Source organism: Sturnira hondurensis, unplaced genomic scaffold (assembly GCF_014824575.4).
Source record: "Sturnira hondurensis isolate 20B ecotype Veracruz unplaced genomic scaffold, ASM1482457v3 Scaffold0002638, whole genome shotgun sequence".
Lineage (NCBI taxonomy): Eukaryota > Metazoa > Chordata > Mammalia > Chiroptera > Phyllostomidae > Sturnira > Sturnira hondurensis.
In genome coordinates this window covers 9,903,804-9,918,553 of record NW_028075269.1, presented here as the reverse complement: position 1 = coordinate 9,918,553, position 14,750 = coordinate 9,903,804, and the positions used below count along the sequence as shown (strand labels likewise).

At 34.4% G+C, this 14,750-nt stretch overlaps 1 protein-coding gene across 1 annotated transcript in view; it reads left to right on the top strand.

Annotated features, from left to right (window-relative positions):
• CCDC73 (coiled-coil domain containing 73) overlaps positions 1-14,750 on the top strand; it is an 83,267-nt gene that overhangs the window by 29,014 nt on the left and 39,503 nt on the right. Inside the window, exons 6-8 of the mRNA XM_037040456.1 lie at positions 4,490-4,528; positions 11,193-11,328; positions 11,580-11,659. Coding sequence (XP_036896351.1) covers positions 4,490-4,528; positions 11,193-11,328; positions 11,580-11,659 — 255 coding nt within the window. The remainder of the gene's footprint in view (positions 1-4,489; positions 4,529-11,192; positions 11,329-11,579; positions 11,660-14,750) is intronic.

Below are 14,750 nucleotides of genomic sequence, written 5' to 3'. Positions count from 1 at the left end.
GCCATCATGGAGTGCTTCCTATACTTTTTTATTTGGTCATTCTGGTTTTTTTTTTTTTTTGTGCTCTACTGGGTTTCTGTAGCTTCTTAATTATACACCAGAGCTCTTTCAGACCTATAGTTTCATTTGTAGGTAGTTGTTAAAATGTGTGTGTGTGTGTGAGTGTGTATAAGAGCTGAGACCTCCTAGTCTGCCATCTTGCTGTCACTACCATGGATTCTTTTTTTCAAATTTGTATTGTTTTCTTTCTTTTTAAAAATTGATTCTAGAGAGAGGGGAAGGTAAGAGGAAAGAGAGGGAGGGAGAGAAATAGCGATGTGAAAGAGAAACATGAATTGATGGCCTCTTGCACACATCCTGACCAGAAACTGAACCCACAACCCAGGCATGTGCCCTGACTTGCAGTCAAACCAGTGACCTTTTGGTTTGTGGAATGATGCCCAATCCACTGAGCATGCTGGTCAGGTGCTCCCATGAATTCTTTTTTTTTTTTAAATATATTTTTAAGATTATTTATTTATTTATCTTTAGAGGGGAAGGAAAGGAGAGAGGAAGAGAGATATCAATGTATGATTGCTTCTCATGTGTCCCCTGCTGGGAACTGGCCTGCAACCCTGTGAACTGGCCTGCAACCCAGGCATGTGCCTTGACTGGGAATCGAACTGGGATCGTGTGGTTTGCAGGCTCGCACTCAATCCACTGAGCTACACCAGCCAGAGCCATGAATTCTTTATATTTCTCAGAAATAAGGCCTAGTTATCTGTATCCTGAGCTTCAGATAGTTTCTTTAGTTTTTCATTTGTATTTTGATTTTGTTTCTTTTGGATTTTTGTTCAATTTTTGGTATTAATAGTTATTTTTAATTGCTTTTAGAGTTTGTCATGGTTAGAAAGGCTTTCACTACTCCAGAGTAATTAAGGGATTTGCTCATGTTTTCTTTTATTATTTCCTGTGTACTAAACTTTTACATTACATCTTTGATGATTTGAAGTTTATTTTTGTAACAGAGTATGAGATAGGGATCTATGTCTGTATTTTCTAGATTGTTATCTGGTTTTCTTATCATTGTTTAGATACTCCTCATTTGGGACGTTAGGCAGTTTTCATTTTGGATTACTTTGTTACTTTGATATAACAAAATGAATAAAAATCAAGTACAACAAAATGTCAATGAGTTCCAAGATGAATGTTTTCAATAAAATTAAAGAAATGGATTTCATGCCTCAGATTGGATGAATAAGAAGCTGGAAGATATTATTAATGCATTAAGGAATCCTCGTATATTGTTTCAGTAACCACAAAAACAACAACAAAAAGTGGAAAGTGATTAAAAACTCCAGGGAAAATAAATGATTGTATAATTAAGGCATAAAACAGACTAAAATTTTGGATGATTTTGAGCAGTTGGTTGAGTATAAGAAGAGAGAAGGCATTTAGGTCCTTACCTTAGTAAAGTCTTCCTTTATGCAGTGTGTTGGATCAATAGAGAAGGAAATATAGTATTAGCATCTTGTTGGGTTCTGCATTAAACAAGATTTATATTGATTGAAACAATCTAAACACTGTTGGCTTGCATTTTTTATAGTTAACCTAAAAATAAATTATGGAAGACTTAATTATGGCTACAGAACAAAACTTAAGTGTTACTAGCCTTGTTGATGAACAAGTCAAAGTATGGTAAAATGAAGTTGGATCCAATGTACAGAAATATACTTTAAAATGGGTGGAACAAGAAATAGAGTTTTAACTTTCCTATTTAAAGTTTATATAGTTATTTAGTTTAGTGATTCTTATCATACCTCAGATATGCAGTTTAAAATGATCCCACTAGGTAAATTTTTTTTCTTATGATTTACAGAAGTTATGCCTTAGCCAGTGTGGCTCAGTGGATTGAGCTGGCCTGCAAACCAAAAGGTTGCTGATTCAAGTTCCAGTCAAGGCACATGCCTGGGTTGTGGGCCAGGTGTTTTTCTCTCCGTTTCCTTCTCCCTCTCCCCTCCCCTCCCCTCCCCTCTGATACCCCCTCTCCCCTCCCCTCCTCTTCTCTCTCTCAGTAAATATACATATATATATTTTAAGAGATAAAAATATAAATAAGATTTTGGCCTAGTCAAGTTGACACACATAAAATTAACCATCATGATAACTGACAGTAAATTCAGGATTAGAGTGAACATCTTCTGAATTTTTTCTTAAAAAAATTTTTTTTCTAGATGACCTCTACCCTTTTACTTTTCTTTTGTCTGTAAGCCTTAAAAATATGCTGATCTTATCCAGTCTCATGTTTTTAAAATGGGATCTTCCTGCAGAGGACTTCCAAAGTTAGCTTCAAAGCCAGCCTGGATTGACTGTTGGATGTCTAAAAGACATTTCAAATATGACATGCTCAACACCAAGTTCCTAAAATCTCCCTCTCCTGAAAACCAACTTCTTTGTCTTTTTTCATTAATTACAACTCCTTTTTTTTCTGCTGCAGATTTATTTGACTTCCTTTTTGCAATATATCCACAATCTGACCACTCTCACTGTATCTATTACTAACATCCTAGCTCTCTTTCATCATCCTCTTTCATGGGGATTATTTCAGTAGTTTATATTGGTGTCTCTGCCTCCACCTCTGTCCTCCTCTAGCATTAAGATAAAAGTGTGTTCCTTTAGAAAAGAAAGTCAGGCTTATTAGAACTCTTTAGTGGCTTCCTTTCTTACTCAGGATACAAGCCTGAATCTGTATCATTACAAGACCTGCAATGGTATGGCTCTCCCACTTCCCCCTCTCCTACTTTTGAACTCATCTTTTGCTTTTCCTCCCCTTGCTTATTCCGTTATGGCCAGACTGGCTTCCTTACTGTTCTTTGAACATGCCAGACATTTCCCCCACCTTACGGCCTTTGCACTTGCTAGAATGTGCTTCCTTCTCTTAAGTCTTTACTCCGAAGTTGCCCTCTCAGAAAGGACTTTCTCTGCCTCCCTGTGTAATTCCTTTTATTTTTCTTTAGCACTTATCAATGTTTAATAGACAATATGTTTTATTTATATTGGTTATATCTACCTCCCCCAGAATTTAAGCTGGACAGATATTTTTGGCCCAATATTGTACCCCCAATGTCTATATCAATAGATAATATCAATGTTTAACTGACAGTAAGCATTCAATATTTGTTAAAGAAATCAATCACACATAATTCATTTCACCAAAATGAAATAAAATTATCAGCTTGTTCAAAGCAGTGTGCTAAAAATTTTATTTTATAGGAAAGATGAAGTGATTATTGTGTTTTTTTTGCTTCAAATTTAACAAATACAATCAGGATTTCAGGAAATGTGCACTCATACACGGCTGGTTGGGGTTTAACTTGGCTGACTACTCTGGAGGACTATATAAAATTGTTAAAAGTGTATAAAAATGAACAAATCTTGGGAGTTCTTGGAATTTATCCTACTAAAATGAGTAACTACAGAGCTCTTGGTACAAGCTTGTTTATTTTGGAATAGTTTCATAAAACTTTGGTATATATATAAAATTAAAGTGATTTGGTAGACTATGGTATAAATAGTGGAATACTACATAACTCTTAAAAAGTTAGGTTGTAGGTTAATTTGTCATAGAAAGGGGTTTGTTACATATTAGGTGAATAGGGTACAACATAGTACGTATATTACTATTCCTCTCCCCACCGGCTCTCTTTTAAAGTACAAACGCATAGAAAATACCTATTGGAACCAAAATATTAATGATTGCTGTTTCTGGGTTGTGAGATGATTTGTTTAAAAAAACTTGATCCCCTATGCTTTTTCCCTATCCCTAATGTTTTCATCACATTTTCTTCAATGAAGAGCTGATATTAAATATCAAACTCATCTAGGTTCCTTTTACAGTCCTTCTTGTTATTTGTCTTCTTGGTAGTTAATTTCTGTACTTTTAACTTGTATTTTATTGTCATCTACCACTATCCCCTCTGGATATAAAGTTTTTTAAGGAGAGGAACTTTGTCTTGTTCACTACTGTATCCTAAGATCCTAGGAAAGTGGCTAGCATATAGTAGGTGCTCCTTAAATATGTACTGAATAAATAAATGAATGTATTGTTTTTGTTTTAAGGAAGAAAGTTATGGTGAATAATATTTTGAAAAAAGTTACTAGATCCCTGGCTGGTGTAGCCCAGTGGATTGAGCGCGGGCCTCTGAACCAAAGGGTGTTTGGTTCAATTCCTAGTCAGGGCACATGCCTAGGTTTCAGGCTAGGTCCCCAGTAGCGGGCACCTGAGAGGCAGTTGCACATTGATGTTTCTCTCCCTCTCCTTCCCTTCCCCTCTCTCTAAAAGTAAATAAATAAAATCTTTAAAAACAAAAAAGAAAAGAAAAAAGTTACTAGAAATAAATAGTGCATGGAAGATAAATGCTACATTTTATAGCATACAGTTTTATTATCAGGAGGAGTTTAACTAAATAAAGAGTTTTAATGAGATTTTCTTGTTCTTTTTTCCCCCAAGGTTTCTAAATATTCTTTACAGAAGAAAGTGAGTGAAATGGTAAGGAAATTACAAAATATATATCTACTCCCAGACTAAATTACAGTTTGAAATATAGCTTAAATTAATTTATTTTACAAATTTATTTCCAGATTACATAATGTTTACATGTTATCAAATACATTTAATACAGTTTCCATATTATTGGTAGAGGTCTTATATTAAAATAAAACAGCAAAGAAATAAGAACAGCAAAACCTCTTATCAAAAGATATCAAACCTGCTTTGATATCTTTTCTAGCTATTTATGCAAATGTGGAGTTATTAATTATAGCCTGAAGAATTAAAATAATATGAAGTAACATTTTAGTACAGCACTTGGGGGATGGTACCCACCCATTATCATTCAACAAGTGTTTATTTGTGTATTCCTTTTCTATAGTATATTAAGAGTTAATATTTGCATTTTTAGAGAATAACATTTTATGCAGTATTTACTTTGATATTCTCTTTTTAGCCCTATTTGATTCAGAACGATTTATTTTTGTACTTATGAGTAAGCAAAATTCTCCCATATCCACTTAAACCTTCAGAAGGCTTCTTTGCTGGGTTTACCCTATTTTAATCATCCTTTTTTGGAGCATACTATAAGGCAAGTAAAATTAGTTTTTGAGTAAGTCTTATATATTATATACATGAAGAGTAAGAAATGAGAGATTATCCTTCAGACATTTAATACAAAAACATAAAGTAAATATTTTTTTGAAATTATTTTGGTGTGTTAGAAAATAAAAGAGCCATAGAAAGATTGTTAAGCTTGATTGAATAAAAGAGTGAAAATTCTGTCCCTGTTCAGCTAGAAAGAATAAAGATAATATTGTCAGACTGTTTTAAGCTATGATTTTAATTAAAAAGCTGAAAAACTAGATTCCAGTTTAGCTTTAAGTACCATGACATTTGTACTGAAAGTCATCTTCAACGCTACAGTGGTTTTACACAAAATATAGTGAAATTGAATAATGTGCCCTCTGACCTGGGAGATAAGGCTACAAGTTAAAGATCAAAAGCAACATAAAATGTGTTTTATTTATTCCACTTTAAAATTTCATCAGATATTTATAATCCTAAATAAACCCATGGAAACATGCAGTATACTTGTGGTAGTTTTTCGTCACTTGTGAACATTTTGTTAGTATGAATTATAGCCTCTTAAGAACCTACTAAAATATATTTGAGTTATACTTACAATATGTTTTTCTGGCAGTTCAACGTCTTATATATTGAGATGTGCATTTATTATGCCCACTCTGGCAGAATATTGTATGTTTTTTGATAGTTGATCTTAAAGTTAAAAATAATCTTTTTTTTGTCAAGATTCTTACACTCTTCTTTTTACCTTATTTTTATGTCATTCAGATCTTTTTCTCTATTCAAAGTGCTAGGCAATATTCAGTTAACCTTATTTTGTTTGAATCAGTACATTATTTATATTATTTGGCTCTATGGGCAAGTCAGGAAGCAAGCTGGTCACTGTCAAGGCTGGACCTTGGGGAGCAATTGATAAGGTTAAAAGTGCTGAAAGAAATAGTTTTAAAAATAGTTTTAAGAAACTTTTGAAGAAGTTAATGATCTGTTGGTGAGCCCTTCACTGCTAGTAAGTTTCTGTCTTTTGTGAATTCAGTAAACTTGTTATTGTGTAGAGGTGGTGATATATTTCTAAATTAACACAATTATGAATCAAGAGGTTCCTCTATCTGTAAAGTATCCAAACCTTTTTTTGAAAAAATGATCGTATTGATTATTACCAATAAAAAGAATGCAGCAAAATATGATAAAAACATACCAGAGAGCATCAAAGTAACTGTCTTTGTGATTTGGTCATTGATGAAAAGCTTTTCAGTGTGTTCTTGTGATTACTGTGTTAGGTGACTGTGTTGTGTAACTGAATAGCTAATGCGGCTTAATGAATGGAGTAGAAACATCCAACTATCGGGTTATATTTTATTTTGTATATTCCTTTCTTCTAAAGAAAAGACTGAAAGATTTCTTTTTCTGTTTTTTTCCTTTTTATTGACTTTATTGGGATGACACTGGTTAACAAAATCATAACAGGTTTCAGGTGTACAGTTCTATAACACATCATCTGTACACTGTTGTGCATTCACCACACCAAGTCAGTCTGTGTCCATCTCCATTTATCCCTCCTATACCCTTCTTTGCTTCCCTCTATCCCTTCCCCTGGCAGTCACCACACTGTTGTCTATGTCCATGAGTTTTCTGTCTCTCTTTTTTTTTGTTTCACCCTTTCACCCTCCTTTACCCTCCCCACCAGCAGCTGTCAGCTAGCTCTCTATGAGTCTTTTTCTGTTTTGCTTATTAGTTCATTAGATTCCACATATGAGTGAAATAAAATGGTACTTGTCTTTCACTGACTGGCTTATTTCACTTAGCATGATGCTCTCCATGTTCATCCATGCTGTCACAAAGGGTAAGATTTCCTTCCTTTTTATGGTGGAGTAATATTCCACTGTAAAAATGTACCATAGCTTTTTAAATCCACTTACCTGTTGATGGACACTTGGGCTGCTTCCAGATCTTCACTATTGTAAATGACGCTGCAGTGAACATAGGGGTGTACGTATTCTTTCGAATTAGTGTTTCAGGTTTCTTTGGATAAATTCTGAGAAGTAGAATTGCTGGTTCATAAGACAGTTTCATTCTTAGCTTTTCGAGGGAATTCCATACTGCTTTCCACAGTGGCTGCACTAGTCTGCATTCCTACCAGCAGGGCACCAGGTTTCCCTTTTCTCCGCATGCTTGTCAACACTTGTTTACTGATTTATTGATGATAGCCATTCTATTCTGACAGGTGTGTGGTGATAGCTCATTGTCTTAATTTGCATTTCTCTGATGATTAGTGACATTGGGCATCTTTTCATATGCCTATTGGCTATCCGTATGTCCTCTTAGGAGAAGTGACTATTCAGGTGTTTTGCTCATGTTTTAATCAAATTGTATGTTTTTTGGTGGTGTTTTGTAAGTTCTTCATAAATTTTGGATATTAACCCCTTATCAAATGTGTTGGCAAATATGTTCTCCCATTCAGTGCATTGTCTTTCCTTTTTGTTGATGGTTTCCTTTGCTGTGCAAATACTTTTTACTTTGATGTAAAATTTAGTTTTCTTTATTAAATTAACCCAGAGTTTCAGTATTGAAAATTTTCATGTGATTTTGAATTACAACATTTTTTTCAGAGTAGAATATATTTAGACTGAAGACTTGTCCAGAAAGAATCTTCGTGATTACACGTATTATGTATATCTGTACACACATACAGAGTATGTGTAACTTCAGATTTTTTAAGTAGAGTATATTTATATTTGTGACTGAAAAGGTAAAATATTCTTAAAGGTGCTATAAGTTTTTAAAAAGTCTATTGTATAAGCCCATTGCTTTATTTTGGATTTAATTGAAGAAAATGAAGGTAAGTTACAAAATTAGAAATGAAGAATATATAAAGTTTATTTTTGTTTTATCTTTTTCTTTAAAGTTTACTTATAATGCATTATTTATTTTAAGGGAAATTAATTTGATCTCAAAAGGTTTTCAAATTGATCTCCATAAGGAAATGAAGAAAGGGGGAAATGAACAGCTATACTAATGTAGTTCTAAACAAATGCATGTAAATATTATTTTTAAGTGATTCCTGTTTTAAATAGCTGGAGGCTTTTAAGTAATCTATATATATACACAGAGCTACTTGCTAATTTTGTACATGCTATCTTTTCTTTCTCTAATTTTGATTTTCATAGTTTAAGTTTGTTTGAAATGAGGTACAGTAGTGGCCTTTTTTAAAAAAGATTATATTTATTTATATTTGGAGATAGGGGAAGGGAAGGAGAAAGAGAGGGAGAGAAACATCAATGTGTGGTTGCCTCCTGCGACCCCCACTGGGGACCTGGCCTGCAACCCAGGCATGTGCCCTGACTGGGAATCGAACCACCAACCCTTTGCTTTGCAGGCCCGCACTCAATCCACTGAGCTATACCAGCCAGGGAAATTTATTTGTATTTTTAAAATGTTAGGTTTCTCAGAAAGGTGTTACCAATATACTTTTTGTTGCTATTTCCCGAACAGTTCAAACTATTTGCTGACAGTCATGCAGTTAGTGGCCAACTTGACAACTGGCCTCTTCATCTCCCTGTCAGGCACCCAACAAAATACATATATGAACAATCCCATATAAGCCTGTCTAGCTAATAAAGCACATAAGCTGTAGGTGCTTATGTGATTTCAAAGTCTTTATAGTTTTTATTGTGGCCACAGACTAATGTGTTTGAAAATCAGAATTATGTCATGCAAACAAATGAAATAGCATTTAAATTAAGTTTAACTTTGACCTCAAGCAAAGGATGTTGGAATAGAGTATATCACAAATTACTTTAATGTGCTAGAACTCTTTGTATGTAGAGAATTCCTATGAAATCACTTGCTTTTTGCTGCATTGTTAGGTACCAGGATTGTTAACCTTTGCAGGTGTTGGCAGCCTATTTGATCCACCATTTTTAAACTGAAAGTTAGGGAAGCCTGTGTTAATGTGTAGGGGACAGTATTCTCATAGAGGCTATATAAAAATTGATTTGAATTGAAAATTTGAAAAATTCCTTTAATTGAAAAAAATGCCTTTAGACTAGTTTCTAGTGAAATTGTATGAGATTTCTACACATCTGATGAAAAGGTGAATATAAGCCTCTGGATTAGAGAATTAAGTCATATTTTAGGGGAATAAAATTTGGTTCATTATTGTTCATTGTTTAGTTACAACAGTGACTACTCAGGTAGGCCATGTGAGCTCAGGTGGTCAGTACCCGTGCCATTTTGTTCACTTTATAACTGCTACACCATTAATTCAAATGATTAAGTAGTGAATTTGAAGAACTGTAGATATATGTGAGAAGCTTTCAACTGATCTATCATAATCATTACTGATATTATCACCTAAAAGTATCTTTGAAAAAGTTGAAATTATAAGATTTTCCAAGATAATATAGTCAGATAAAGCTTAAACCTTTATTAATAGTTGAGAGGGCTATTCTTATTTAAAATAAAATTAAAATTATAAAGGTACTTTTATCAGTTAAGGAATAATAATAACAAAACATTGTGTGCACTTCTTATGTGACAGTCTCTGTTCTTAGTGCTTTGTGTTAATTCAGTTTATCCTCACAACAATCCTATGAGGGAGATGCTATCAGAGTCTTTGTTTTAAAGACAAGATATGTGATTTTCCTAAGGTCACACAGCAACTAAACTACAGAGGTAGGACTTAAACACAGGTACACTATCTTCTGACCATTCTACAGTGCCTGCACTTTGGTTTTTAGCTGTATGAAGGAGCACTGGTTAACTTAGGCAAATGGAGGTTTAGTGGAGGTCCTCATAATAAATCAGAGTGAAGAATGGGCTTGAGAATGAACAGGGACCAAGGTAATTCCAGAGTTTGTGAAGCAGGATGAAGGAACCCAGGACAGAGGTCTCACATCAGTCTGGATAGGATCAATCATCACTGAACTTCTTTAGTGTTAATGCTTTTTTTGCTCAAGATTTAAATTCTCAAATGGAAGAAATCTTGGTTTATTTTGGGTAATATGCCCTTCACTTGACTAGGGAAGAATAGGACTCCTGAATTTTAGTCTTACTAGATCATAATAAGGAAAAAATATTTCAAGTAAACACTTGAAGTTGTGGTATTATTGGGTAAAGGAGACCGATAGCCAGACAAATCTAACAAATTTCTACTGTTGGAACTCTACAGGAGAACATAATTCATTCAGAAAACAATTACTGAGTGTAGGTTGATGGGTCTTACACTGTTCTTTGTCACTGCTCATCATAGAAGCTGAAGTGTGTGGCAAAAATGAGTGAAAGTTGTGAAACCAATCAATGATCTGCTGATGCCGAGTCAAGATCAAGACCTTTAAAAATGTCAATGATTCTATTAAAATAATATTTCTCTTTAAACTTTAAAGTCATATTTCTAAGTATGCTGAAAAACAAGCTCCTCTAGCTGAAAGCGGTAGAGGCCCATATTATATGTGGAATCCAATTTTTACTAATTGTCTTTCTCAGCTTAAATAGACTTTTTACTGTACTATATTACCTCTCTGTGACTTACAGATATTGTCCTCATCATTCCATTTTTAATACATTGAGAAGGTGCCAATGTATTAAAATTAATCTTAGAAAAATTATCTGGATTTTGATAATGAAATCATTATTAGGCCAGCAAATTTAGAGCAAAAAAATTCTTTCCTAAATTACCAAAAGTATTGCTTTAATATTCTCCCCACATTGCTTATGTTAGACTGGATTAATTAACTTTTCAATAAATAAAAGTTGATTTTTGAAAAAGAAACTAAAAGGAAATACAATCATGTGACTATTTCGTTATAGGAAAAAATGTGCTTTAATTTTACATAAATTTAGAAATGTCTCAACATATCCTCCCTGTGGTATCTCAGTACTTTTTAATGACATATTTATGTTAATAACAAGTTATTAAAAATAATAGCTTTTTATACATTTAATATGTATGTGTGCATATATGTATATGTGTGGGTATTATGTAAGCCAATCCTCATTTTTATTTAAGCCAGTTTGGATAGGGCCAGTGTAGTTTTCCTGTATTTGCAGCTATAATATTTAAAACAACTCTTTAAAATAGGAACAAAAAGTCCAGTTACATCTTTTGGCTAAAGAAGATCATCAGAAGCAACTGAATGAAATTGAGAAGTACTATGCCACAGTAACAGGCCAGTTTGGAATGGTAAAAGAGAATCATGAAAAGTTAGAACAAAATGGTAGGTGCTGTCTTATTTAAACTTACTGATATATTTAGTAGGAAATGTTTAAATGAACTTAATATTTATAATGAGTACATTGAAGTTAACTGAGACTAGTAGTAATAAATGGCAGTTTAGTGAATTTTATTTAAATTTGGTGACAATTATATACATAGCATTGAATTGAGGCTGTTTTCTTTGTGTCAGTGATACTTTCCTTAAAATGTAAGTTGAATATAATATTTTCCTCAATGTCTTTCATGTTGCAGTACAGGAAGCAATACAGTTAAACAAAAGACTTTCAGCTTTAAATAGAAAACAAGAATCTGAAATATGCAGTTTGAAAAAGGTATGATTGATACAGCATTATACTATTGAATAAAACTACAAGCTAAAATAATTCACTTTATGAAATAGTACTAAAAAGGTTGGGTATATTTTTGTTATAAATAAAATGTTTTAAATATAAATACAGATTTGTAAAATTTTGTTTTGATTCCAATAAAGGTAATGAATGAATTTGTTCTAACGTATTTGAAATATTGTTTTACTTGTCACCAGTGGCATGCATTTTTCTGGTGGCATCAATAGCCTATAGACATTCATTATATGTCAATCTTACTATAGTAATTAATTAATTAATTAATTAAAATATTTGAGTGGCTCTATGTGCCAAATATTATGTGGCACTGAGGATACAGGTATGGAGAAAATAAAAGATGGCCCTGCTTTTTTTAAGTTTATAGCCCAATGGAGGAGTTGGACATAAAACTATCAAATAGGTTAAATAATTTAAAACTGTTATAAGTTATATGAAGAAAAAGTAAAGGATGTAATGACATTATAATAGATGACGTTATTTCATTGGAGGTAAAGGGATGGAGAAGGGAAGAAAATAATGTTTTAGGCAAGGGAAATAGCACATGCAAAAGCCTTGAAGCAGGAAAGAGTTTAGTATAATATGTGAGAAACTAGAAAAAGTATGATATGGTTGGAGCATCACAAGTGAAGGAATGCATTGGACATTTATTGGGTGCTAACTGAACATCAATATCCCTTTTGTCCTTCCTAAACTCATCCATATTTTTATTTTGATGCCTCCAGCTTAGAGATGAGGCCTAAATTGGCAGAAGGCCATAAACATACTTCTTCTGTCCACAGCCATTGGTTCAGGAGTGGACAAATGGCCTTAGGTAGTGGGTATAAACCAGAAAGAATGTAAGCCCACTGTGGCTGTCAGTCATCCTACAACCATAAGAAGCTGAAAAGGACCTGACAGTGTGGATGCCAGATTGGTATTGTATAAAGAACCTTGTTCTTGGATGATGTTTTTGTCCTTGGATTGACTGACCTTATCCTTTCTTACCTCTTAGACTTTTCATTTATGGGAGCCAATAAATCCTGTTTTATTTAAGCCAGTTTGGATATGGTCAGTGTAGTTTTCCTATACTTGCTACTAAAAGTATCCTTGCTGATACAAGGGGAGAGTGGTACGAGAGAAAGAAGTAGGCAAGACCATGTTCTCTCTGCGGAGAATGGCTTCCTATTTCCTCTTCCCTCCTCCCTTCACTGCTCTGTCTGAAATACTGCTTTGAACCACCTTTCTGTCCCTTAGAGAATTAAATACCTGTTCTTACCCTCAATAAATGCTTTCATACTCAACACTTATTGAGTATCAAATGTTTATTTAAAAACTCCAATTGCTTTGTAGTTTTTTAATTTATTGGTGCACAAAATATCATGCATTTCTCTCTCTAGATCCAGACTCACCCCTCTTTCTTTCCTTGTAAGGCTTACCTAGATAGATTGCATCAGTGTCCCATCTCTTCTGGCTTTTTGTTGAGTTGGGCCAGGGCAAGAGACGGGAGGAAGGAGAGCATATAAATACAGAGTAGGGCAAAAGCAGGTGTACAGTTGTTTGTATGAAAAATAATACAATAATTAATAAATAATATAAGAGAAAACTCTTTTTCATGTTCTCACACATGTAAGCCTACTTTTGCCCCACCCTGTATATTTATACTCCCTGTTCCCTCCCTGTGACATGAATTCAGGGTGACCCTACCCCTTAACACATCACTACTTCTCAGGTTGGCCTACTCCAAATGATGCTCTCTCTCTGGGTTTCAGTAACCTCCACCTCCTCTTGTGCTTTTGGGTCCAGGGGTGGTGACAGCTCCATTGCTGCTAGTCCCTCAAGCTTGCCTCATTTCTTACAGTTTCTTTATATTGTATCCACACCTTTGCAAATAAACCATCTGCAAATTATCCTAATTTATGTCTACTATCTGTTCCCTGTTGGGATTCTGAGTATACGCTTGATTAGAGTATAACATTAGTAAGGTCAAAGATGTGGATTTAGTTTCCTAGTAGGCTAATTGATTCAGTACAGAGAATTATTTATTTATTTTTACAAATTCTCACCCAAGAATATGTTTACTGATCTTAGAGAGGGAAGGAGAGAGAAACACCAATGTGAGAGAGAAACATTGCTCAGTTGCCTTCTGTATGCATCCCAGCTGGGAATCGAACCTGCAGTGTTTTGGTATATAAGACGATGCTCCAACCAACAAGACGATGCTTCTTTTGCCACCTGGCTAGGGCAAGAGAAGTTTCTTTTTTATTCAAAGATTACACTGCAGCCCTGGCTGGTGTAGCTCAGTGGATTGAGCGCGGGCCTGCAAACAAGAGGATCGCAGTTCGATTCCCAGTCAGGGCACATGCCTGGGTTGCAGGCCGGTTCCCTGCAGGCCAACTCCCAGCAGGGGATGCACGAAAGGCAACCGTACATTGATGTTTCTCTCCCTCTCTCCTTCCCCTCTAAAGATAAATAAATAAATAAAATCTTTAAAAAAAAAGATTACACTGCAAACCTCAAGTAGCCATTTATAAAATACACACTTGGGAGTCAAAAGATGAATATGAATGATGTTCTGATACATCATTAATTTGAGGAAAATTTAAATTTGGGGTCAGTGTTTTCATCTTGATTCTAAATGATTCTATTTTTAAAGTGGGAAAAAACTCACCCCAAGCATTTACAGCTTTATGCATATATCAAATTTCACTATTTTTACTTACTTATTTAAATGAATAAACTTTACTTTTTAGAGCAGTTTTAGTTTCACAGCAAAATTGAATGGGAACTATAGAGAATTCCCACATGCTCCCTGTCCCCACACATGTAGTCTCTCCCATTGTCGACATTCTCATATCAGAATGATGCATTGGTTACAGCTGATGAACCTGCACTACAGCTCATTGTCATCCACATTCCATAGTTTATGTTGGGGTTCACTCTTGGTGCTACAGTCTCTGGGTTTGGACAATGCTTAGTGCCCTGTATCTATCATCATAGTACAGGGCATTATAGAAGGTCATCTGTGCTCTTTTTCATCCCTTCCTCCCCACTGACCCATGGCAACCACTGATCTCTTTGT